Raw genomic sequence first — 26,827 nt, 5'->3', positions numbered from 1 at the left:
CCCTTCAGGGAAGCAACTAGGATGCATCAAAATCAGAGCACAGCTCCGATGAGGATTATTTGCATGCTAGGAGTTCATCTCCTGTCTAGTACTGTCAAACTGAGTAAGCCCACATGAGTGGAATCATTTACAAGACTGGACCCAAATAGAGGATGCACAACAACATACTGGCCTGAAGGAGGTGGGCCTGTTACCTGTTTGTCCCCTTCATCTGTTCTTTTGAAGGAATTTTTTTCCAACGTTGCATGTGGAACCTGAAATTTAACTCCATGGAGTTCTGTCGGAGTTCCATAACGTACTTCACTGTCATTTTTCAGCGCCATAAACCGCGGCAGAGGCAGTTCTTCATCAGAAGAGATAAAAAGTCAATTGAGACTACAGAATATTAAAAGTACTTCAAGCAGTATCGTCTTGTAAAGCCAATGAAAAGTTTATCTATAAAAGAGTACTATTTATGTTTTGTAACATTTGTAAGTGTGGAACTCCTGGGATTATTTTATGTCTTAATAAAAACGTGAATGTTATATAAAGCTAGTGAATGTAGCTTTGTGTATAATCTCTCCATGCAAAGAGAAAGAAGTAAGCCTTGTGCACGTCATTAAAGCAAGCAGCAAATTCATTTCCTGCCTTCAAAACGTTGTCTATAACGAGAAGAATAGTTTCCCACAGAAACTGTGGGACTGACGAATTAATCAGTCGGGATCATAGTATCCTTAACACTGCCATCGTAAAAGGAACAAATTAAAAATGGTAGGGTTCATAGATCACGCCAAGGCCTGGAGAGACAACTGTGTCAAAAGGTCCCATGTCACATCTGCTCTGCAGAGCTGAAGAGTGACACTTTGTCACTTTTCAAGACAATTCACAATTATTTTGAAGAAACACCATTCATTTGTGCACAGTCACCCTGAAAGATCAATACAACCAAAATTAACAGATTGCTCAAAACTGGGCACAGCCATACATCATCTCTGTAATCATTTACACCTACAGCTGCTACCAGGAAGAAAAAGGAATCAATTGGAGCTTGATGCCTGTTACTCACCCCACTCTAAAGGCACTCATACATTTAAAGAGAAAATGTAATTAACACTGGAAGTGTCTCAGTAACACTAAGTAAGGAGGATATCAATACAAGGCCTGCAAGTACCCTTGTTCACTCCAATTTGTAGATTATTTGCAGATGATGGACTTGGAAAACATACGCAGTAAATCTCACTTAGTTCAGGTTTCTAATTTACTTTGTTGGGTTTTGTGGTTTGTTTTGTTGTTTGGTTTTGTTTTGGTTTTTTTTTTGGGGGGGGGGGGGCACTGGATTTTTTTCCTCAAATTAACATCCTTAAAAAGGACAGCAATGCAAGAGAGTGCACAAGCTGTCTGTAAGGAAAACAGACAAATCCAGGCCACCCCGCTTCACCCCTGGTTTAAACTCCCCCGCCAGTGGGGCACCGAACCGAACCGTGTCAGCTACATCCGATCCCCACTTGGTCGGGAGCTTTGCATCGCGGGAGCTCTGCTCACACGGGTCTGCACATGCCCTGCACTTGCCAGCCTGGCTTCTCCCCGCCCAGGATGGGGCAAGGCCAGGCTGGCAACACCCTCCCTGTGCCTTGTAACACAGGTGACTCTTACATTTCGTTGCCCTTAGCAGGGACAGCAGAGCAGAAACTGTGCTGGAAGTGGTGAACCCAACTGCAAGGCTATGGGTAGGTCCTGCCTTTCCTATCTCCTCAGATCTCGCGGCTGGTTGCACTGCTGCCTTCAGCAGGATGGTGGCAAGCACTCTTGCCCAAAGCACTGCCTCATGGCATGGTTTGAATGCCTGCCTAGGATACGTGAGCTAAGGGTTCAAACCTGTTCAGGCTCAAGCCCAAGTGAAAAGCCTGAGAAGTTGTGAAGCCTGAGCCCTGAGGCAGAGCATGCATCACGCCAAGGCAAGGAACATCAAGCTCCTTCCATTTAGTCACTGTCAAGGTTTCACAGCTAAAAGGAACCTGCTTTCTCTCTTAATCGCTTCAGTTGGATAAGCCTCTTTTAAGAAGCATTTTGCTCCATCAAAAATGGTACTTTTAATATTACTGTCAATTCCTTGAGAAGAACAAAGCAGTTTTAAACCACATCTAATACATGTTTCCATACGTACCGATAGGAAGCATCATGATTTTGTCACCATTACCCATTTATTTCAGCAGGATTATTTGCTAAAACAGATGAGTGTTGTGAGCTGCCCTGCACAGGGGGACCCCTGACCTGCCCCATGCCCCCTGCAACATGCCTCCACCCAAAGCAGCTATCAGCACCCACTCTGCACAGCTGTCAAGATTAGAGGCTGCAGGTGAGAGAGAAATGCATCCCTTGCACTGATCAGCTGTCATTCGTGCCATTCCTTTGGTAACGCCTTTTCCAGACAGGGACATCATCTCAGCTTTGCCATGTGTGTAATTCACTGCAACATTCTGCCGGTCACTTTGAGAACGTAACATTACCTCCTACTCTTTCTCTGCTTCTCAAAATACAATGGTTTCATAGACATGCTAGAAGGAAAGTTTACCACCACAGAGAGCTGACAAGCATTAAAAAAAAAGTTTAAAAAGCATGTAGTGCTGCAAGCAAAATTTGCTACTTACCATTCTTAATGCTTTCAATCCGTACTGGGAACCCTGACTGTGCTGCCGCAATTAACTTCAAAGCAATATAAAATTGAGCAGGACCAAAATAACCCACGCGCTTGGCTCCACAAACTTCTGTAATCTAAGAGAAAAGAGATACTGTCCGTTAAATGCGTTTCACTCTTCCAGGGAGCATAAACACCTCTACGTAAACAATGACAAAAATTCTTCAAAAACGCAAAATGCTTGCTGTATTTGAAGTTTTCTATTAAACATATTTGTTTCCGCTCAGGACACTGCTGTCTGATCGCATTCCCCTTAGTGTATCAGAGACAGGTACTTCTTTATTATCCTTTTCAGAAGCATTGCTGGTTAACATTGCTGTTGTAAAACAATTTATGGGTTTTCATACTACGTACGATTTTAATAGGAGGTAAAATGATAAATTGTTACATATGCTGTCCAGTAAAACATTTCCGTTGCAGAAACTATGGCATTCACAGAAAATTGTACTCAATGTTAGCCCTTAGAACAGCAGTTCAGACAATTACTGTAACTGGAACATAAATGCGACACAAGAAATACCCCGTCACACAGTTTAAGCGGAACACTTTGTGAAAAGTTAACATGGTCTCTGCACTGAAGTTTGATTTCTACATATACTTCACTGTTTGCTTCACTCAGCCAGCTCTATGAAGCAAACAGCTCCACATTCACGTGCTCGGACAACAGCTAAAACAACAGCTATCAGCAGGTTTGAAGCACAAGCGCCAGTTCTCCCATGCATGGAGCTCCCAGATGTTCACAAACAAACCTCAGCCAGGCATTGAGGTTAGAGCAAAACCCAGTTCCCCCCAGACATAAACAGAAGCCCCAAATTGTTCTCCTCAAAAATACACCTAGATAAGCAATGTCTCCTGGCTGGCAAGGTCCATCGCCTGTATGCAGGATGACAGTAGAGCTGTGCCAGTTCTTCATGGGTAAGTGCTGCTCCCCAGAAAACCCTGTCCGTGGACCACTCCCACGCTACAACAGCACGCCAGAAACTATCTTCATGTTGTATATAAACAAATAGCTCAAGTGAATAGTCTGGGTTTTTTCCTAATTTATTTTTATATCTATACATATATACATACACACACACAGTGGCAAAGTGTCAGGTGAAACAAATACCAAAAAAACCCAAATGTTTTGGAATGGTAATTCTTACTAATCAAAGAAAATTATCTTCAAGCAAACTCTTTCTTCTCTGGATGTGGCTTCTGCTTTGACTGAATGAGCTCTGGCTTTCTCTCTCTTCCTACAAGTTTTGGAGATGCATGGCTTAATTCCTTGATCACAAGATGTACCAAGCAGCTTCCTTTTCTCTTACTGCTTGATGAAAAGGGAGATTGATTCTCTGTACGAGGACAGCTTCATTTAAGCATCAGCATCTGCCATTCCCTTCCCTCTATGTATCTTTTTCCTGAAGTCACTCTAGCTTTTTTTTTTTTTATCCCTGCCCCCTTGCTGGCCTTAGTTCTTTTATTTTCTGGTGGGAACGCAGGGTACTTGGCATGTGCCCAAGATGGATGGTGCTAAATAATGCTTAAAAATGAGAGTGTGCCAGGGAGGAACAGTTCGAGAGGAACTCCTTGGAGAACTGCGCCCCGTCCCAGGTGCGGGAAGAAGCCAAGCACATCACATCCACCCCAGTGGACGGCACTATGCGGACCCCAGTGCTGCAGGGGGCTCCCCACTGCCACAGTGAGCAACACTGCCCGCTTTAGGGTCCCGCAACAGCAGCCTCCTGGGGTCCCGGTGCAGGAGCCGACACCACAGTTGGGTGCCCACTGTGCGCGGGAGCAGCGCCTGGCTGCCTGCCTGCAGTGCAGGCGTGCTCCTGGCACAGCCGATCACAGCACCGACACTGTTTTGGGAGGGCTGGGCAGAGCATCAGTACCGTTTCTGAACGCTAAAGCAGGTACTGGTTTCCTTCCCCTCATCCCTGGATGCTCCTCATTCACTCAGTCCTGCTGCCCACACCCTCCTGCACGGTCCTTCCCCACCAGTGGCCCCAGCTCTGCGGAGCACAGCTGATCCGGTTTGACCCAGGACGGACACGGAGCCTGCACCGTGGCTGCGGCCCAGCCAGCTCCCCGCAAGCACAACCACCCAGGCACGCCAGACCCCGACAGCTCTGGGGACAACGCTGCCGCCACAGCAGGTACACGTGAAGCCACCAGCCAGGGGCTTGCTTCATGCTCCAGGTGAACAAATTCAACAGCCTGGGGTGAAGCAGGTGCCTTCAACCAAGCTGAAATTCAGTGTGGGTACATGGCCCTGGTTTGTTAAAGGAGAGGTTTGTTAAATGAAGGCCAGCACTGAGTAAGGTAGTTTGCAAAAAAGCTGGGCACCTGCCCCCACCCAGGCCCTCCCGTGGGGGAATGCGGGTGTTCACCTCCTGCATGACCCACAGATGGTGCCTGGGGATGGCAGCTGCTGCAGAGCGGAAAAAAAAAAAAAAAAAACAGCACACAAAATTGCTGGGTGTGCAAGAGGGCACCACTGGCCACGCATACCCCAGAGGGATTTTTCTCCTCTTGGCCTGCTTTCCTGCCACAGCATCCTACACTTGCTGGCACGGAGCAACAGCATTACCGTGGTCTGTGCTTCCTCTCGCTGGCTGCTGAAATGAGAAAACACCAAGCAACCAGGACTTTCACACAGGGATTTGTCATGCTATCATCTTCCTGAAAAGATACCGAGAGTTAATTTTCCATCTATTTTTCTATACTTTGAAATATTAGGGCTGCTGAATGCCATAAATGCTCTGCTTGCTCCTGATGTAGAAACATGAACATTTTATTCTGATCAAGCAAACAAAATTTTTTATCAAGGATACACCATCTCTTAAGACAGTATCATTTCTCAAGCACACTTAGAACCAACCTGAAACTCTCTCTCTGTAATTTTGCTCTTCAGTGGTAACTGAAAAAAATATTTTATAGGCACGAGCTCCTCCATGTTACTTTTGCAACTAGATCCTGATCTCTTGTTAATGGCCCAGAACAACAGGTGCAAGCTGACAGAGTAGCCAAATTTATTACACAATGAATTGTAGGTATTCTCACAGATTAACTGCAGGTAGAGGCATTTACTCTTATTAGGTTCCCTGTACAGTTAGAAAAGAGGGACTTGGGTTCCCTTCCAGGCAGCATTTCGTACTACCCACATCAGGACCCTGCTTAGAGCTGCTAGTGGGAGCAGCCCCTCTCTCCAGCAGCCACAGAGGTAGGTGGCAGATTAGCCTTTATCCAAAATTAATTCCTCCGAACATGCTGCCTGCTTAAATTTCCACAGGAGCTTAAAGTGAATACTGCATTATCTTTTTTTTGTCTCCTAGTTTTATCTTTTGCAGGGTCAGTGCACATAGCCTCTTGACTGGCAGATTACATTTAGCAGTGGGCAATACTGAAGTTAAGCTAGTTTGTGCGATACACTATTAAAAGTCTCCAAGATCCATCTGAATTAAAGGCATTGTATATGAATGGGATACAGTATATTTTTCAAGCTGAAACTAGACTCCTTCCCTACTAAAAAGGGGAGTACTTTGGAACTAACATGAAAATATCCCCTGAAAGACAGGGAAAACATTAGTTCTGCTTTCATTCAACTGATGTTTAAAAACAAATTCTTTCTATCCTTTCCTGTTGTCAGTTTGGGTTGCATACTTTTCAGTAAGCTAGCAAGGAAAGAACTGGTATTTTCTACTCGCGCCCTGCTAAACAGGCACACATGTAAATCAAAACAACTGGCATAGCTTGATAGTTCAAGAGATTAATACAGAACTATTGACAGTCAATTTTCATTGTGATTTTTTTTTAGTTCTTCAGCAGACAACTGAAATCCTCCAGTGACAGCCAAATATCGAAGAAAAGTTTAATGAAGAACATGTGCGAAATAATTTTTCAAGGTGGCAGGTTACAGATGTTGCTTGCCAAATCTAACCTCAGGATGATAAACAGGACTAGTCAAAAATTGGTCTATTCAACGGTTTGCAAGGCAAGAACACGATGCTGAATGGACAAAAACTGAGTTTAAATTTACAGCAAGGTGTAACTGCTTATATTGAAACAATTTCACAGGTCATTTGCCAATTAAGGCGACAAGTTCATTTCACACAACATGTGAAAACAACACTCAGAGAACACTGGAAAGCTGTAGTGTCTTATCTCGTGTTCATACTTGGTCAGTCCTGGAACAGCATCTCTCAAGTTCAATGGGATTTCAGCAGGTAGCCTTAAAACACGTTCTGTACATGAATCACACCTCCTTCCCTACCAAGCAGCCCTAAGAAGGGGAGAAAGAGCAAGATCTGGATGCCTGCACACCCTTCTGACACACCAGAAGTTTTTCTACAGTTGTAAAAATATATACTTTTTTTTAAAAAAAAAGATATCTCCAACTCATCAACATTAAAATGTACCTACAAGCTGTTTGGAAGAGCGGCTGTTTTAAATTATCGTTCTCTATGTGAACTTCTAATAGGAAAGCTTTACGTCTTGAGATGCTGGAACACAAAGCAGATTTTTGTATTTATTATCCACTCACTTGCTCTGCTCTATCGACTGACAGCGAGTGTTATTTTTGTAATTGCTCCTTGAAGACATCCCACATGAAACAGCTTTTCCCAGCACAATCTGACACTGTTCCAGCTCTCCCCATTCTCTCCAAATGAGTTTCCACTGCAGTCTCCAAGAGCACTGACCTCTCAAACACCCTGGGCAGGTCTAATTCAGATTGCAAGAGCTAAATTTCAGGAACCGAACAAGAGTCTAGAGCTGATGTTTGTTTTCAGTAACTAGAACAAGACGTAAAATCAGAAACAACTCTCCAGAATCCTATGCACAAGCTGAGATGACCATCCTGCAGCCTCAGAGGAAAGGTTTTCAGCTGTAAGGCAAAGGTAGAGCTGGGATTTTTGCTTTCTTATTTAGCCATTAACTCTGCTGTGGAATTCTGTACCTAGCTGGTGCAGTTTTTGCCTATTGCTACCTGCCATGTAGACGGCCGCTGCTTGTCATCTGTGGGCAAACCCAGCCTGAAGGTGCTCAAACTCCTGTGCGGCTTGTGAGACTCTGCAAGGAACACATGTAAGCTGAATGTGTATTCAGCTCATTCAGAAAGAAAAAGAAAGTGAGCATCACTTGCTCCTATGTTAAAAGTTTCTTGCTGCACCTTCCATCTCAGCCCAACCCCAGAAAGCACTTTTTTTCTTACTTTTTTTTTTAACTTGCTCAAGCTATAATGAGGTAGAATTATTTTCCAGTTTCAAGGAACATGTTGAAAAGCTTCTGCCATTAGCCCATGCACACCTTGCCCAGCGCTCTCCAGAGGGCAACCGGCCATGACCATAACCGCAGAGCAACCCCAGGCTCCCTTCTGGACCAACCACCCTCTTATAACTGTTTGAAAGACAAATTTGCAGCAGCAGCTTATCACAGCTTATCTCAAAATTCTGTCATGCATCTGACCCAATTTACCCACTTGGTTTTTTTTAAACTTGTCTTTACAGACTCTTAGATCTGCTTATTACAGACGAGTTTTGCTACATTCTTGAACAGGTATTTCTTTCTGAGCAGATCGTTGTTCAAGAATCTGTAACACTACCTGGAACCTGGGGCTATGTACCTCTCTCTCCATTATTTAAAGTGAAGTAAGAAACGACACATCCTGGATCCAGGAAGGTTACTGACTGGCAAGGCATCAGGAAGAGGGACAGGCTGGAGCAGTTACATACCCAGCTGTACGAAGAAGAGGGTCTGCTATGGATAAGGTTCTTTAGCTCTGCTCCTTCATGTCAGTGGTATTTCTGTAACTATTTTATTCTGTCATCTTGTCTTTCAAAACCAGATGTTTTATCTATTTTGGACCTTTTTTAAACATCACCTGAAACGCTTAGTAAGATCTAGCTATGCTGAGCAAGCATGGTTCCAACACTCAAAACAAAAGGAATTACAAATGGCTTAGTTTATGGTACACGAGACAACATGTACATAGTGTATTTTTAAAGACCTAACTCAAAATGTTCTCACCATTTAAGCTCTGCATGATCATCACTTTACATGAAAGAACACCATAATTTTAAATTGCAAGGCAAGCTACTGATAAACTGCCAAAGCTTAGCAGCTTCAGTTAACACAACGGTAAAAGCAGCAGAGAGCAACCACATTTGCTTGGCAAAACCTGCTGAAACTCCTTCTTCCCGGCATAACCCAGAACCATTCATACCTGCATGCATCGGTGCTGCCATTGCAACTTTGCACATCTAGGGGGAAAGCACTCAACTTCAGGAACAGGGAAACACTTTTGCAGCAGCTCCAAGCAGGGCATTTTATGGCAACACCAAGAACAGCACGGCTGACGGCTCAGTGCACACACGCACGCGCAGCCATGGGTAGAACCACCTGAAACAAACACTAAATCCATTTTCAAACAACTCTAAGTCTCACACTGAAGCCTAACAGCAGAAGTATTTTATATGCTAGAAAAAGTTGATTCCTGAGTAGAGGTTAAAATAACCCTACAAACACAACTGTTTTTAATCAGTGAAGATTCTTGTGAGCAGGCAGGGCAGGAGCAGGGCAGTCGTACTTGGTCAGTGCAAGGGTCAGTGAGTTCCTCTCTTGTACCCAACAAGAGTCAGCTGCAGATGCCTACAAAAACCCAAGTGTGCAAGTCACGCAGTACTCCTCTTCAAGCAGGAGGACTGCCAATGCCAGCATACCACAAGATACAAAAATTATTGATCTGAATTGTGCAGCTACCAGAACATGTGCGTCAGCATTGTTAATCAAAAAATTCCAATTATTAAGGAGTGTTGGCTAGGAACACTCTGCCAGGGAATAAAGGCTGGTGATGCATGCCAATATTTGTAAGCATTGAAGCATACCTGAAAGAAATCCCATCTCCCATGCTCAACCTCTTGCCTTTAATACGCAAACGCTAATGAATCTTTTATCTGCATGTCACGTTGAAAAAGTGGACACCTTCATCTAATGTCAACCTTATTGGGAGGTTTAAGAATCACCATTATTGAGAAATACCTGGAAGTCTCCACGCCAAGTAAATTATCTTCACATCAGCAGTGCCTACAGAATTAGGTCAGAGGTTAGGCACATTTGCTGATACTGATTCTGTCTTTCCTTTGAAAGAAAAGCCTAGAATCATCTTCGCTAAACACACAGCTTTAAGGAGCATGTAAAATCCTGCAAGGGTGAAAGAGATGGAGCAAATCCTTTTCAAAACCTCCTTGCTTTTTTCTTATTATTTGGAAAATGAATGCTCAGAGAACAGCATTCATCCACCTAAAATTGTTCTATCTGTGTTTCATATTCACTAGTTTGTATCAAATTCATACAAAAAACTATCCAGGTCAATAAACACAGCTTGTGCCAATCAATTTGTATAGGATTATGAGTGAAATTTTAATAAAGCTTTTTACACTTGGAACACAAAAATAAAAAGCCTGAAAACAGGTTACTCCAGATTTAATAACTCGGCGTAAGGATACCAACATGCAGCACGGATTTTTAGAAAAGTATGAGTCTATTTATTCACTGAACCGCTTCACATTCTTTGTAGGTAATCAGTTCCTCAGCATCTGGATAGGGAAACTCAGATATTCAGAAGGTCATTCTCTGAAATACTGCACACAGCCTTGCCAAAAATCACTATTAAGACCTGAAGTTTTCCAGGGGATTTCAGAGTACACAGAATTGGATTATGGATGCTTTATCGGCTTTTTGTATCTTACTGTAGAAGCAAGGGAGTAAGTATAACATCCCAAGTAAAATGGCAAGTAGAGAGCTGTCACACCACCCCATCCAAACAAGTAGATTGCAGGAAGCTTCCAGAGGGCTTATCGGAATTTCCTCCGATGCAAGTCCCTGCCAAGAGCATTTCATTCTCTTGCACACGAGATATGAGTTTCACAAAGCCCATCCTACAGACAGTTAATACTATACATTTCATGCACTGTAAATATGCTTCTTTAAAGGCACTAGTCATTCCAAGGATTTCTGTTCATTCTCCTGCTCACTCTTCTCTTCCAAGAACTTATCTAGGGACGTATACACAGAGAAGGTCCAGGATGCGAGACAAGAGAACCCACACCCTCCAACTCCTGCCTGCTCAGCAGAGACATAATCCTGAACCCCCTTATCCACACACAGCTGGCACTGCAAGAGGACCTTGATGGAGGCAGGATACAGCTATCCACACCGGAATTTGGCCAGGACTGGCACTGAGCCAACTGAAATATGCATCTGTTCCTGCAACTTTCGTTTTCTGGAGGCTATTTAAAAAATAGTATCTAAACCTTACTACTAGTGAGAGTGAATGGGGAGTTCCTCTTTAGCTCAAGTGGGAACACCGCGTTTTGCACAGGAGCTGCCCCAGAACCCTTAGGGAATGAAAATACAGGATGTTCACAGGAACGTTAAGGTACAACGCTGGCTTTTAACATCGACAGATTTTACAGGAAGGTTATGCTTGTGTTTTTATCATTTTAGACGGCTTCAAGCAACCAAGTTGTTTATTATTTCAAGGAACACTTTACACAAGCAGCATTTTCATTAGCAAATTTTCATCTTGACAGTACATTTTCACTGACTTAAAATGACACATTTATAAGCTTGAATTATTTAGAATGACATTATGAACTCTAATGTATTTCAATATGCGTATTTTTAAAATCCATTCAAAACACTATGTATATACGAAACTGAAACTAAACGTAACTTGAAGCTCAGTCCTAACAATAAAACCTTGATAGAGAAAGATTTCCCCAATCTGTCCAAGCCTTTTTTTACACAGGGAAAATGGTCTCTCCATTGCTGCAGTTCAGATATGGATTAAAACACATACTCTGAGTTTAAAAAAAGGAAAAAAATGAAAACACAAATTTGATAATAGAGCATGAAGCCATTTATAACGCAAGGTTCACGAAGCCTGCTTAAAAACATTTGACTGAATCTTGCAGTTGGTTACCCATACAGAAAATCCTTATCCTATTTTTGGCAAGTGTCAGCCTCTTAACAACACCCCACAGACTGAGAAGTCAATGATTTTTTCAGAAAAATAAAAAGCTCCACGGATTTGAGTTGAAGTAATTTTCTGTGCTTAAGTGAAAATTCAGTTTGAGTATTACTCATACAGTACAAATGTGTATTACAGAAAAGTTCACTTCATTTTTTTTTACATCATGACATGTTGTTAGGCAGGATTTACCTTACTCTCTGATGAAGATAACATCAATTCCTTGTTGCGACTTACCCTTCAATAAACTAGCTAACTTATGAAGCCCAGCAATACAACTCCTTTTTGTTCTCATGTTAAAATATCATCACACAAAGTTTCAGTGTAAGTAACAATTTCTGAACACCCATCACCATCACCCATAAAGAAGCTCTCCAACCTCACCTAAGGTGCAAGAACGAACTTAAAACAGCTGAAAAAGTGACAAGCTTTGAGCTCGGCAGTAGGGAGGTAACATTTCCTGTGGACACACCACAACATTTTATGAATAGGCAATCAAAACATCTTTTCAAATCTGAAGACTCTTTTAGCACCTAAGGAAAAACAATGGAAATGCTTGCTAAATAAATCCTAAAATCCTAAATCCTAATAAGTCAAACTACAATGGGGAAAATGGGCAGAAAGGCCATTCCACAGTCTTTGTGAACATGTAAGTTAACTGCTATCAGAAGTCTCCTTTGATACTTCCACTGAGACACTCAAGCCAAGGCTACCCAAAATATGGACCTTTTCAGTTAAATCTTTCTTTCCTTTCTCATTTGATAGCAATGTTTAAAGATTTCGTTCCGTCCGAGTACACCGCGTTGTGACATGCGAATTCCAGAAAACAAAGCTATTTTAACTTGCCGTCATGATCGAGAGGTCTCCGGGACTGCCTACAGATGGTACCGCAGCATGCTTTTTCTGCTGCTACAACAGCTGCCTTATTATTTCCACATTTCTTTGCAACTACAACAAGGAAATACTTCAGGAGTTTCGCTCTCAGATGCTATGCCAGGATAACTTTATGATCTGTTCCATTTGTAGGCATTTTCACAGCTGAAAGAATACCAAGAGCAACTCACAGCAAACCTCATGACAATTACTGTTATCTTTACATATCCAGGCAAAAACATTTCTCTACTTATTTTGGAAGGCTAACAGCCTTTTCTTCTCAGTGAGTGCACTTCTGCTTGTTGATGGAACTCAACCCCTCCAGCCACCATCGCAGTCCTGATGCATCCAAGTCACACGTCTCAGAAAAATTAGATGTAAATAAATTCTTCATCTCGGATCATAATGAAATAAGACACCTCGTTCACTTCCCCTCTGCACAGGGACAAGAGACTCGGACGCTGAGCCCCATGGGCCATGGTTTAACTCACAGCACATCCGTGGGATCAAATCAGTCGTAGATGACATGAGACTGAAGACAGAGGATACCTAAAGTTGACCAGAAAGATTATAGAACAACACCTAACCTTAACAGTTTTACATTTCAGTGACAGCTTACAACATTAGGGTACAAGGGCTGCGAGGACATTTGGAATCTTTTGGCTTTAAGGTTTCTGTATAAACATGAATATCTGCTGTTTTGACATCTGATACCCAGGAATTTACCCCAACTAATGAGGTAGTCCGGGAGATTAAAAAAAACCATAGGCAGGGATGGCTCAGATGCAGTCACTCCGGCCACTGGGAGAAGCAGTAATCAAAAAACCTCTGGCCGTTGTCAGTATTTTACCTCATTTTGGCCAAGCTCTTTCAGCCACAAGCAGCAGTAGCACCACTGACTGCAAGCGCACTGAACCATCCTTAGGTTTCCTGTCACAACTCTTACAAAATCCTTGTCCAAAGCTTGAGACACCCACTTCTCCTTCCCACTCAGCCAGCGCTGAAGCCCTTCCGCAATGTCCTCGGCACATCATGGGACAACAGGCAGGGCAGTACCCAAAAGCACCTTCCCGGCTGCAGACCTTCCCCCTCCATGGGCTCATGCACCCACAGGAGGATTTTTGAAGAAGTCTGGAAAGCCCCTCACTTGAAGACACACAAAGGGTTTGACAAAGAGTTAAAGCAAATGTTGCTCAGCTTTCATCTGAAATATGCAATTAAATGATTCAGCTTCCCTGTGACTTCTGGGACAAATCCTTTAAAATGCAGAAGGGGTAGCCGCCATCAACAATTAGTGAAAGAAGAGCAGTCTTTAAAAATAAGCAGAGGTGACAACCCTAAACTGAGGTGAAATTTGAATTTTCTGCAGCCACGTTGAGCTGTGGATAAACTGCATTGCTGCCATTCAGTTCTGGCTACCCACGGGATCCGCAGGCCGCCCTGCCGAAAACCCACTCAGCATTGCGTGGCTGGTTGCCAGGGCCGGCAGGCAGCCCGGGGCCAGGGCAGAGGGCCGGCAGGCTCCCGGAGCACCTCCCAGTGCTTCTGTGTGCAGGGCATTCCCAGGCCATGCACCTGGGAAACATTCCCAGATCCCACCAAAACACAGAGCCCCAAACCCAACCGGTGACTGATATGTAGCAGAGCAGGCCAAAAAAATACAGCAGCAAAGTTACTAGCTGCAGGTTTCTGGATTTCACTGTGGAAAGCCTGGCACATGGATCAAAGCAGGATGGTCTCACCCATACAAGACTCTGTTCACAGCAAGATTTTTCTACAAGACAAAACTCAGTTAATCCCTCTGGATCTATTTGTTTTCAGTGAGCCTTGGTTCCTGTAAAAAAAGAATAAGAATAAAGCTTTTCTACACATTGATGTCTAACATATAGTTTATATCATTCACCTTTCATCAACACATTTTTTAACTCTGGCCACTGCAATACAGACGAGTGCTTCAACATTCAGTTCAGCAACACCTTTATGCTTGTTTCCATTAGCCTTTCCCCTCTAATATCTAATTGTTTAAAACTGTAAGACCCAAATATCATGATATGCAAAAATAAATAATACTTCAGAATCACAGCTCTCTTGCAAAGTCTTCCATAGCACTACACAAAAAGATCATTATCCAACATTAACTTTTAGCAACATGGGTTTAAAGATTCAGCAAGCCATTTGGCAAAACTAGTCTTTTTTTTTAATCCAAAACTACTTATAAAATCAAATCCTGTAAATTAAAAAAAGGAAACCAGAAGTCATACAGAGTCCTTTAAATTTTGTCTTTTCCAAAGTCCCAGAGGGAGCAATTGATGACGCTTGTTTTCCGAGCCTTGGTAGCAGAGTGGAGATTTGTACAACTTAAAATTAATTGACATGTAATAAAGAGCATTGCACTCAAGTGAAATAGGCATAATTCACTGACAGAGAGGCAAGTCTGGAGTGAAATTCTATAAAAGGCTTTTCTAACCACCAGATCTTTGGCAATTTGTGCAGAACAGCTGAGGCTGGTTCACTCTGGAAAGACAAGAGTCACTAATGGCACAGCCTATTTCTCATCTATTACAGATGCTGTGTGATCCATCACATGTCACTGCCGCAGAGGTTTCTGCTCAACCTCTCTCCCCTGTCCTTAAATAAAGATAATGATAGCATAATCTGTGCTTCCGAGAGACCGTCAAAAGTGCTTTGGACTTCCAAGACTTCAATCAAGTACTGAAAGTATCCTTAATAACAGCCTTTGCTCCACACAGGGTACCCGCTGCACCGCACCAGGGAACTGCACAGGCTTGCACAGCTGAGGGGAGGAACCCAACAGCTGAGATTTGCAGTAGGTATGCAAATCCCCATTTAATTTCTAAGTCCCTGGCACCACTTTCAACAAACATTTATGGCTCAAAATAGCAAATTAATAAGGAAGAACTTAACACATTGGGCAGAGAAAAGACTGCTGATTTACTTGACTCTGATGGGATGGATAATATGGAGAGTGATCCGTGGCTGGTACTGCATGCTGATTTCAATCTCCAAGGGCACTAATGATCACTGCAGGACACAAACTAATAGATGCAAAGCAAGAACAAAATGTCCAATAAAATCTTAGTGATTTTCTTCTAGTAGTGGAAACCTCACACACATCAATTTTAAGAAATATTTTCACTCTTTTCTAGACAAAATACTACAACTGCTTCAAAGAACAATTCCTACATCTGTGAATGTGTCGGAGGAGGAGGAAGCACAAGTAACATTTTGCCATTTTTGCACTAAGTAAATAAAAGCTTCTACCCCTGCCTTTCATTTCCACAGGCCCATTTTATAAGGATATGAGCATAGCTATTTGTGATCCGTGTCCTATTTCACAAAAGATACATGAGCTAGCATTTACCCTTACGCCTGCAAGAAATTCTCCTGCAATGGAAGTGGCAAATTCACAAACTGAGCATCACCCATGTTCGGATAATATCCGAAAACAGGGCCATAAATCTGCATTTGCCTTAGGAAGAGAGTGCCACACTTCCCTTCACAAAGCCTATTCTGCTGCATACTCAGTGTTTACTATCTGCTCTAATAACAGCCAGAGCAAACAATTATTTTGCATTGGTCCATCACTCAAAGAAAAGGAGCTCAGCGGAGATGCACTAGGAAAGAGTGGGATGCAGTGGGGAAAAAAGCAGATGCATACCAGTTCCACCTGTGGCTGCCGTCAACACTCCATCTCCAGCTCTCGGCACCATGGCACGTGCAGGAGCTCACGACATATTTGAAATGCTAAAAATATTTGGAGTTTGCCATTCCTCTGGTCTCAATTAACATGCTTACTTTAATATACCTTCATTATTAGGACAAAACATCACAACAAGCAATGTATTTCAAGTATCAGCTGTGAGGCTTTTATGACTTTCACAGGACTTTCTGGAGTTAATCTAGAAAAACAAAAAGACATCTGTACACATGACTACATATTGGAATAAAAAGGATTTTTAGAAGCTTGTCACATGCAGCTTTCCTAAATATCTGTTCATTTTTAGCATTACTTTGCTTCAGTATTGAAAATAGAGCCTATGCACCAGGACAGTGAATGAACTATTTAGCAACCATTTTTCCTTTCAATTGCTTTAGTTTCTTTCTTGTTCTTTAGCACTGGTGAGTTTATATTTAGGCAGAAGTCTTAAGGCGACAACTTATTACTGAAAGTAAATGAAAGCTGGATACCAAAAACCAAGCTTGTGTTGCATGCCAATTCATGTCTTAAAGGCAGCAGCCTCCTTTTCCTTTCCTAACCCTCTGCTTTACACTTCGCACAATTTCTCAACTAAATGAAACAGGAATCCTGCAGAGCAGATAGTTTATCATGCAATTAAACCCTGTAACACGTTCACAAAAGGGGGCCAGCTTTAGAAAGAGCAAAACCACGGAAGACTTGTAATAAATTTATATTTTAGTAAGCACATACTCTTTGTATGACTGAGCTAGAAATTCTTTTCTCGTGTAAGAGCTGTACAATTCAAAAGATTTCTCTCTGAGATTCACATTAAACAGCCCCATGCAAATTTACTGGGAAAGCTCCTGGGCTGAAAACACCAAAGTTTAACTGCTTTGTTAGTTTGGAGCCTCGCTGAGAACAAGCAAAAGCATTAGTACTTAGGCAAATATATACTCTTTCCCGTTTTCCTTGCCTAAACTATTTAAACTCTTGAGAGTGCAGGAACCGCTTAAGCTTTTAATTCCCTCAGTGTTTTTGCAGAGGAATCTGTTGGCTTAGTAGACTTACAACAACCACTTTGTTAAGCATGAGAAGGAAGATAACAACAGAAGTCCTATTCCTGACACCCCCCTTAACTCCAGTCCTTCCTAACGAATATTGCTCTACCTACCTGCTGTTGCCCTGCAAGGGTGTTGCCACAGAATTGTTACCAACAATTTTGAGTGTCTCAAGTTTTATTTTATAATGGGAAGGTAACTTTCAAATGTTCTTATTACTAAAAGCTTACAAAAACAAGTGTAAATATAACAAAAACATTTAAATAAAACAGAAAAAGCCATTATTGCTACATTTCTTCACTTGAAATCTTTAAACTGTGGCTTAGTTTTATTTTGCTGTTGAAACTAGGTCTTCAGTCAAAAAGCAGGATTTTTTTTCCACATGTGTGAATATTTAAGTTTAGATTACATTTCATCACTGGTTTTGGGGGTAGGTCGAAGGGAGGAAAGAGGGGAAGAGTTGAAGTAAGATATTGCTCTTTTTTTTTGGGGCGCCTTACAGGTTGCTGGGGCTTGCATAGGAACAAGGGAGAAATGCCAGTTTTACATCTGTGCTCCTGTATGACCCATCCACCAAGTAACCCAAAAAGTACCTCCATCAGTGACCTGCTGCTCACCACAGTTGCAGGCTAAATGCTGACTAGCGCAAAAGGGAGTTTCGTCTTTCTTCAGTTTCTTAGCCACACTAACTTTCTAAGAAAATTGTTCTGTAATACATAAGCAAAGCATTTTCAGCCTCAAGAAACAATTGTTTTGAGCAGAAAGCTCAACACTTTAATCCACGAGCACTTTTTCTTCTGAAAACAAACCAGTGTGTTTTGGTTTTTTTTTGTAACAATTTCTATCTGATTTTATGGAAGATCCTACATCAAGGTAAAAAGATTCTTAAAATAACCTTTGCCACTATGTTAGTTCTGAATTAAAACAACTTGCCTGCTCTAACTCGTAACAAGAAAATTAAATATAACACTGTACATTATACAATAAAAATTTTTAAAGATCCTAATTCCCTGAAAAGTTTCTGGTCAGTACAAATTCTTAAAATATTGGGAGGAGTGGGGGCGAGGGGAAGTCTTTTGTCAACAGGTATGGCAGGTACAAGAAAGAATAAACTCACTACAATTTCAAAACCATGGATTGATGTCACAAGTAATTCCAAATCTCTGCACTGCACGTACCTTACTAACACAAAGAGAGGTGTTTACTATTGACGGATGAAATATAGCTTTGAAGAACTGTATGCCTGTGGATCCAGACGTTCTTGAGGTACGTGCAAAACCTGGATGATTAATTCTGCCAAACTGTGCTACCTTTTTCTCACAGATAAGCAGTGAGAAATACATGCATCTATTGTTTATTTGTATCTTCCTATGCAGTCATGGAAAAATTGTGACAATTGCAAATATTCTATTAAACAGCAAAAGCATGCAAAATACCACCCAAAAAAACTCAAACCATTTGGAACAACAATTTTAAAAATAATTTTTTAGAGAAAGAACAGTGATCCCTTGAAACAGCCACGTCCTTTTCGAAACCTATTGGTTTACCTGTCTATTTCATTCTTCCAGATTCAGAAACACGGAAAAAAATTGTTCACAATGAACAAGTCATGTAAAAGTGATCCAATTAAACTACAGTTTATACTGGAATATATTTGTATTCTGTACCTTTCTTTTTAATGTCACAACATTTGGGCACCACACCCTAGGGTCTCATTTTTAAATCCCTCATGACTGCTTCCATAATAATACTCACAACACTGAGAATCTTTGGCTCCATACTTCAGTGTCAAAAGCAATTAATTCTAACTGAAAGACTACAAAACCTTTGGAGCTTTTAAATAAGAAATTTTAACAAGGTATGTAATTGTACTTATTGCACATCAAGAGCGCAAATTTAATTTGTATTGCATAAGGATACCAGCCTTTTTTCTTCCATCTTGCTAAAAAAGCTGAAGGCATTTCCACAGAGTATTAACCATAAAAATCTTGACACTCCTCACAGGAAATTAATTTTCTACAAAAAATTTGGAAAGGATTCGACCTGGTTTCCTGCGCAAGATATTTACAGTCCGTTAGGCCCAAACCTACCACACAAACCCACAGATGAGAGCTCAGCGTATAAAAAAACAACTCATTGAACTAGTTGGCACCAAATGAAACTTTGAGAATAAAAGTCCTAGAGGAGCAGAATGAAAGGTAACAAAAACAGCTCCAGAGTTTAACTTTTTTCCTAAGTCTCTTTATTAAGCATTCTGTAATAAAATTGTTGTCATGGTAATTGCGGATCTTCTATAAGTCTTCTTGACAGACATGTAAAATGGCAACCATCCAACTTACCTTGCCTCCATAATCTTCATATAGGGTTCGTTTTTCAAGGAACGAGTAAGAAACATTTCCTACTCAACAAGACATTTACTGTGAGTCCATTCCCTTAGAGGTTTTTGGGTTGCGTTTTGGGTTTTTCGCTGGGTTGGGTTTTTTTGTTTGTTTGTTTTTTTAAACAGAGTGGTGTCAACATTTCCAGCAAGGGCCCTTTGAAAACTGCTCTCTGGGTTTGTTTTGGGGGTGAAGAGCATATGTGACCACAAGAAGAAGCCACTAGCAATAGGAACCATGTTTTTAAAACTAGAATTTAAAGGAAAGAAGAAAAGAACTGACAAACACACCATGGAATACAATCCACCATTTCAATGCATCTGTAGGAACTGCAACTTCAAGCCTGCCTTTCTGGAAGGCTGTGTTTTTATGAACATTAAAATCTTTATTAATTCTTTACAGATTAGCCCATTGGGGCAAAGGGGTGTGGACACAGTTCACTGATGGTAAAGATCCTGTAGTCAGCAGGTGCGTTTTGGCTGCCTTGGGCATTGAGGTCAGTGGTCCCGTCCAGGCAGACAGCAGACCCGTGACCAGGTGGCTCAGCCCTGGCCATAGGGAGGCCCTCTGGCACCGCAGCTCCCTGAGAGCCTTTGAAAACCTACCGGTGTGCCTCAGGTGCAAGGGGGTCCCTGCTTAGAGCCCCAAGGAAAGCTGAGGTGAAGTTCCCTCTCCTCTAAAGAATCAAGCCCGTATGGTTTTTATTCTTACGTCTGATATGACCATTTGTACTTTTATCTTACTAGCAAATGATACTTCAAGTTTCTTGGAAGAAAAATTTTCTCTATTTTCCCCAAGACTCACTGCAGAAACGGCCAAACAAGTAAATGACAGTTTGCAACATTAAACTAAATGGAAGCACAGTAACAGCTGGCTGGAAAAGGGAGAGGAATAATCTGTTGTCCACATCCTCTGTAGACAGGCCGTAAACAACAACATTGGCCGCAAAAAAAAACCCTTCTTAAATCTAGACATAAGGCAGCAGTAAAATACATTGCCTATAAAAGAGTCATTACCAGGGATTAACAAATTGCTCAAGAATGACACAGAAGTGGGATTATGCTGTGGGAAGGAGAGGGTGTCTAGGGATGGCCTGAAGGCCTTTCCACGCCTGTAGATAATCCAGCTTCCCATAAAGATGGGCTGACACAATCATACCACACCAAACCCTCCCTCCAATACTTTTCAAAGCCCATTAGCTTTGGTGTCCATTTGGTTTGAAAGAAGGGCAGAAGTGTCAGACAAATGCATTTCCCAGCCCCTGATTTTCACAGGTCTGACCAGTACCGCTGACGCAGCTCGGCCCCTTCTCCGTGCTTACACAGCCATCGGGTAGCTAGGCAGGGCGCAGGGTTGTTTCTGAACCTGTTAATGTTTATGCTACCGCTGGCCCATGAAAAGTGCTATGCAGTACTCAGGCTGCCGCGTGCCTCCTTCCTACAAAAAAGGCAGTGTGCAATCCAGGAGCGAGGGAGGGACAGCACACCAAGGGTGACTCTTAGGACAAGAGTCCTAAGTACTGGAAGACAGGACCATGTCCGCTGGTCCTTACCTCAGTGGCACCTAACACCTACAAAAAAAACAACTTGAGATGTGCTTTTGCTAATTACCCTTTCTTTTATTCCTTGTTACACCATGGAGAATAAGAACGACAATCAAAGTCCTGTCTCACCGTGCAGCCTCTCTTACTGATGATCAAACCCTCTTCCTTTTGTATACTCAAAAGATCCACAATCACTCCAGACTGGTGCTCCTCCCCACCGGTTTCTTGCTCTGAAAGTAGCAGAGTCAGTAACAAAGCAAAGAGCAGAGAAATGTTCAGACCTAGCTGACCAGGGTGAAGGTGTGCCCACTGCTTGCATCCTGCTTCTCAGCAGAAGCTCAGCCCTCGTGTTTTTAGGACATGCAAGAAGTTCGCTCTTGACTGGGCAAGCCAGTAAAACACAAGCATACAGGACTGCACAGCTTTCCAAGAGACTGACAACATGTATCTTATAGTGTCTTTGACTAACACATTAGTGCAATTTTTCGTAAAATTAAAAAAGTGTTAATCAAGAAAAAGCATATGTATTGAGTAATATTCCTCAAAACCCTAGGTAAGAATGTTAACAATTTATCATTTCAGAAATTATACTGCATTCCAACTAGTCTTTCAAACAAACCACATCACAAGCATATTGTGTAGCTTAAGACCTTGAACACGTTCACAAAGTCAAAAGGTACATGGTCAAGCAAAGTTTAGATCATAATAGATATCGCTAAACACTTTTTTCCAAGATTTTGTATCAGCAGAAACACTCTGCAATGAGATGAATGATCATGTTTGTTATTTTTAAATTCCACTGGAAATAGTTGTGCGGTTTTTGTACAAGAAATTATTTCCCTGCAATATCTATACTTAAACATTTCTGTAATGGAAGTTTGAAAATAAGGCCAATTTTCCTTCCAAGCTGAGAAAAACAGAAGCAGAGACACAGTAAGAAAATAAGGGAAGTCTATTACTCATATTTACTCGTAACAAAACCCACTGAATTTTGTAAAGAAATATACTTAAAAACCTGTAAATACTTTCAAAAGCTGGCATGATCCTCTTAATTAAGGATGGAATAGATACAGGGAGATAATTAGTGAGATACACCCATGGCGTTTTGTGCTAAGAGAGAACCTCGCTGTAAAGGAGAATCAGGCAGGCAGCCTCTCCTGCACATCACCACAACGAGGGCAGCTCCGGCATCACAAGCAGTGAAACTTCCTGAAGGGAAACCACTGCTAAATGATCTAGACTTGTTAGACATGGATGAAGAAATTAATGCCTCCTTTCACAAACAAATGAGGAAGGAGCAAATGGCGATGAAGTTGGGTATTTAATTTAGAGGCAGCTATCAACTGCAACATGCTGTTCTGGCACATTGTATGTCAGGGGCTCACCTGCTGCTTGTGCCAAGTATAATCCACCTGTTCATCTGAATCCCTGACATATGATGAGACATGATTTGAGGTGACAGGGAACCTGAGCCCAAGTACAATAAAAAAAAAAAAAAAAGAAGAGAACAGGCATGTTCTTGTCTCTCGCTCCTGGACAGATGGCAGCCATAAAGGCTGGAAACACTAGGAGAAAGAACTAGCACAAAAGGAGCAAAAATAGTGCCAGCACATCGTCTTCAGCTTCCCAGGGAGTTAGAGGGAATTTATAGGACAGAGAGGCAAACAGCTCCCAAAGCCATGCAGCAATCAAATTTGTGCTGCAGCTACCTGCAGGTACAAGCCACCTTGCAAAGCACTGCATGAGTAAGCGGTGCACGCAAACAAAACACAACACCTGGCAAGCCCTCAGAGCACTACATTAAACCTCTCAATGGCAATGGCATATTTAATAGCTGTATAAATGAGAATCCATCTCCAACGCATCAGTGTTAAAGCACTTGCCTTTTTCTTAATGCCAGAAAACTAAGGAAACCAAGGAGGTGATAGAATTCAGCTCTAGTTTCAAGGAAATTTTCTCACAGTAATACATTTTTGCAAGACATACAATTAAAAAGAGCCCTAAGTAAAGCTTACAAAAAGAGAAGAACACATCCGTTCCGTTTCTCTTCCCACTATTTATTTATTTCCTGGCAGATGCAGAGAAGTGCTGAAGCAGCAGCTCTCTTGGCTGGTGGAAATTGCCAGCTGGAACCAAGGGGAACAAAGAGCAGCACAGGTGGAGCTGTGTGGGAAGTGATGGGGGGGCAGAGAGGGGCACAAAAATAGAGACACAGAGCAGATATGGAGAGACTCTCCTTCCCCTTTTGCTCCTCCCCACTCACTATCACAGTAACTTTAGGATGTTGTTCTTCAACCATCTTTTATCTCATGCCCACACCGCTGTTTAGTAACTACATGGGTTCTAAGAAGTTGCCTTTGAGCAGCAGAACCAACAGATCTCAACTTTCTCTGGACCCTTGTCTTGAGGTGACATTCCTCTACGGATTCTTTAATGTTTAAACTTGGCTGAGTTCACTTTGGGACCTTTCCCTCAGCAGGAAAAATAACAGGGTTTATTTTACCCCATTACTTAGGTCTTTCACATAAGTCTTAGGAACACTTCAAAGTCTCTCAATATTCTTGAAATTTTGTTGAAATAGTTAACAGATTCAGAAGTTATTACTGGGCCAAATTAACAGCATCATAGCACAAGCCTCATTTCTTTCGAAAACCAGGCCAAAAAACCCAACCCTTGACATGGGAAATTGGCAAATTTTAGATTACATTAAGAAAGATGGAGTGGAATAAGCAGCAATAAAGGAGACCATCTCATTTTTGCCCTCGTTTTTGAGCTGAAACCACACAGCTATGTAGGAAATGGCAAGACCTTTAGGAATATATAAGCTTGTGGTTCGCCATACAGTGATAACAAAAAGACCATTAGTTGGTAGGTCATTCCCAGGAAGAGATGAAACTTTGCGTTGCTTGAAGAGCAGGGTGACACCTTAAGCAAGCCCCTAATGGAGAACCAGAGAGAGGGTGCCTTCCCCACAGTGCACATCACACATTCAGAAACTCAGACATATCTTCAGCCATTTGACCATTTAACAGTTAATGAGACTGATAGGTGTCACAGAAGGACACAACTAGCTTTCATATTCTGATTGCAACCTTGGTAATAAATGAGCTACTGCTGCCATGGAGGAGTAAACTAAGGGTTCTTACTGCCAATAAGTACTCCTAGCATTACATTTATAGCGCTCCTCCCAGACAGACCACAAGAAACGGCTAACTCAGGAGAGAACGAAACATATTGTAAGAAGGTATTAAAAGCATGGAGAGGTAAGCTTCTAACAGAAGCAGAACATCAGCGCCAAAGCAAAAAAAAAAAGGGGACTGAAAAGTCATTTTAGGTTAAAATATTTTACGCATGAAGTTTGGGAAGTGGTTCACTATGGCAATGTAATACATATTAGCTTATGCTTCAAACCTACCTTTCCTTGGAACTACACAACTCCAGTACGGTCTTTCATTATAAAAATATAGCCCCGGCCATTTTACAGCAATGGAGAACTGGTTTTGAAATGGCTTAATGCTCTTCTACAAATGAAAATTGCTGTACGATGTTGCTTGCAAGACATGTCTTCCGATAGCCATCAGGAAGCAAAGCAAAATTTCAAGTATTTAGAGTTGACCCAAATAATTTCACTGCTCCAAACAAATTTAGCTCTGTAGAGTCACAAACAAACTATGCCACTCAACTAGACAGTGCTGTGGAAAACTGTGGAAATGTTGTTCTGGGTAAATGCCAATTTGACCATAGGACAGACCTGCATCTATTTAAGGCACTATAGATTACCCAAATTCTCTATATGGAAGAGAACCATGGAAAACTAGATAACACTACTCATCTACTTTAATGTATTTCACATCTACAGCCCTTGACACATTGCTCGTCTTTTTCTTCATTAAAGTGTCAAACACTCATATTTTGAAACTTAATTTACCCTGAGTGACCAAGTTACTAGAAGGACGACCCCAGTATTAATGCGCCTGTCTCAGTATTAATTTGAGGATGACCCAAGTATTACTGTTCCTGTTTCAGTAGTAATTTGGTTGTTACTAATATTTGCACTTAGATATTGCCAAATAATCAAAACTGTATAGTGAGAGAGAAAAAAATATTCACAAACTTATCCTCTACTTTGGAATGTTTCCCCACTCAGGGATATTTATTTTAAGACCAGTCCTTCAGTATCCGAACACAAGACCTTCACTGCAATTCCAGAGTGCCCTATTTTGTTGCAGGGCTTAAATTCAGTAGTTTTACTAAAATAAAGTGTCTTGCTAGACTTGACTTAAAAGCTTTACCTCTTGCACATTTCCCTTGCAATCAATATATGCATGGTAAATAATGCAGTCTAAAAACAGCTAATGAGTATTTCCTAAGGAAAAATATTCCTTTGGAGAATATCCTCCTCACGGACAGTCCTGATTTAGATTAGATCAAATAAAAGATATAATTACGATAATATTGGAGGGAGGAGCAGAGAGAGAGAGACACAGAAGGAAAATAAGGGACTAACTCGATGTAAATAACATTAAGAATTCTTTTTGTGCTGACATCAGCACTGCCCAATGCTGCTCTTTCCTGTCCTGAAACAGTATTTGCTCTGGCGAGTGAGCCCAGGACCTGTCACACTGTGAGGTACCAGGTGCTGTAACACCATCACACCCAGGCTCCCCATCCTAGTTCCTTCCTCTCACAACACCCAGAACATGTTTTGACAGGCATGACTTCACAGCTGTATTGTAAGTATACTATATCTCCAGAAAAATAAATCATTGCTGTTTTTAAAAAAAGTCCGTGATTAAGTGTGGGTAGAAGCAGGTTACAATGCAAGTGCAAAAAACCCCAAACCTACTATTTTTTACAGTGGTATCCCTCCATCGCATACCAGGTGGAAAAAAATAAAGCTGAAGCTCTCTTCATTTTTAACTTTGGTGGCATCTCATGAGATACTCAACCTAAAACCAGGCTAAGATTCAGGTTGTGTAATTTTGGGTTTTTGCTTTGGGTTTTGGTTGGTTTGTTTTTTGGGGGTTTTTTTTGAGGGATTCGGTTAGTTGCCTTTTTTGGGTTTGTTTGGGGGGGATGGGGACGGGTGTTTTGGTTTGGTTGAGCTTGTGGCGTTACTTTGCTATTGATAGGCTTTTCATGAGACTACTCAACGACTCTATAGGAAGCTTCAGACATCAGAATAATTTCAAACCTTATGTTAGCCCTTTTTAAAGGTTATCACGTTCCAGCCTGTTTTACCTTCTATCTGCAGCAGACATTTATATTTATAACCTGCTCATCACCATGGTATTTAAAGCATCTAATAAAAAAAACAGAAACAGGCAGCTTCCTGGTTCCTGACTTTTATTATTCAACAACAGAGAACAGCAGCTAACAATGCAATCAGGATTTTTTTTTTTTTGCCTTCTAATCATCTCCCAAACCAGATATCCCCCAATACACACACTGGCCACCTGGCTGACTCTTTCAAGCTTTTTCTCCAGTCTCTTTCACAATCCCTGCTTGTAATGAGATTCACCACTGTCCCGCTCCCAGCTCCCTCATCCTCAGGTAAGGTCTTCACTTGTCTTACATTCTTATAA

At 41.6% G+C, this 26,827-nt stretch overlaps 1 protein-coding gene across 5 annotated transcripts in view; it reads right to left on the bottom strand.

Annotated features, from left to right (window-relative positions):
• The window catches only part of REPS2 (RALBP1 associated Eps domain containing 2), a 99,322-nt gene that overhangs the window by 61,075 nt on the left and 11,420 nt on the right, over positions 1–26,827 (bottom strand). For all 5 annotated transcript variants that reach the window (XM_075096261.1, XM_075096233.1, XM_075096228.1 and 2 more), the window contains exons 2-3: positions 2,628–2,751; positions 195–343 (exon numbers count right to left, since the gene is read on the bottom strand). In XM_075096261.1, coding sequence (XP_074952362.1) covers positions 195–343; positions 2,628–2,751 — 273 coding nt within the window. The remainder of the gene's footprint in view (positions 1–194; positions 344–2,627; positions 2,752–26,827) is intronic.

Source organism: Phalacrocorax aristotelis, chromosome 1, assembly GCF_949628215.1.
Source record: "Phalacrocorax aristotelis chromosome 1, bGulAri2.1, whole genome shotgun sequence".
In the NCBI taxonomy this organism is placed as follows: domain Eukaryota; kingdom Metazoa; phylum Chordata; class Aves; order Suliformes; family Phalacrocoracidae; genus Phalacrocorax; species Phalacrocorax aristotelis.
Note: the sequence above shows the minus strand (reverse complement) of the source record. Positions and strands in the feature narration are given on the sequence as shown.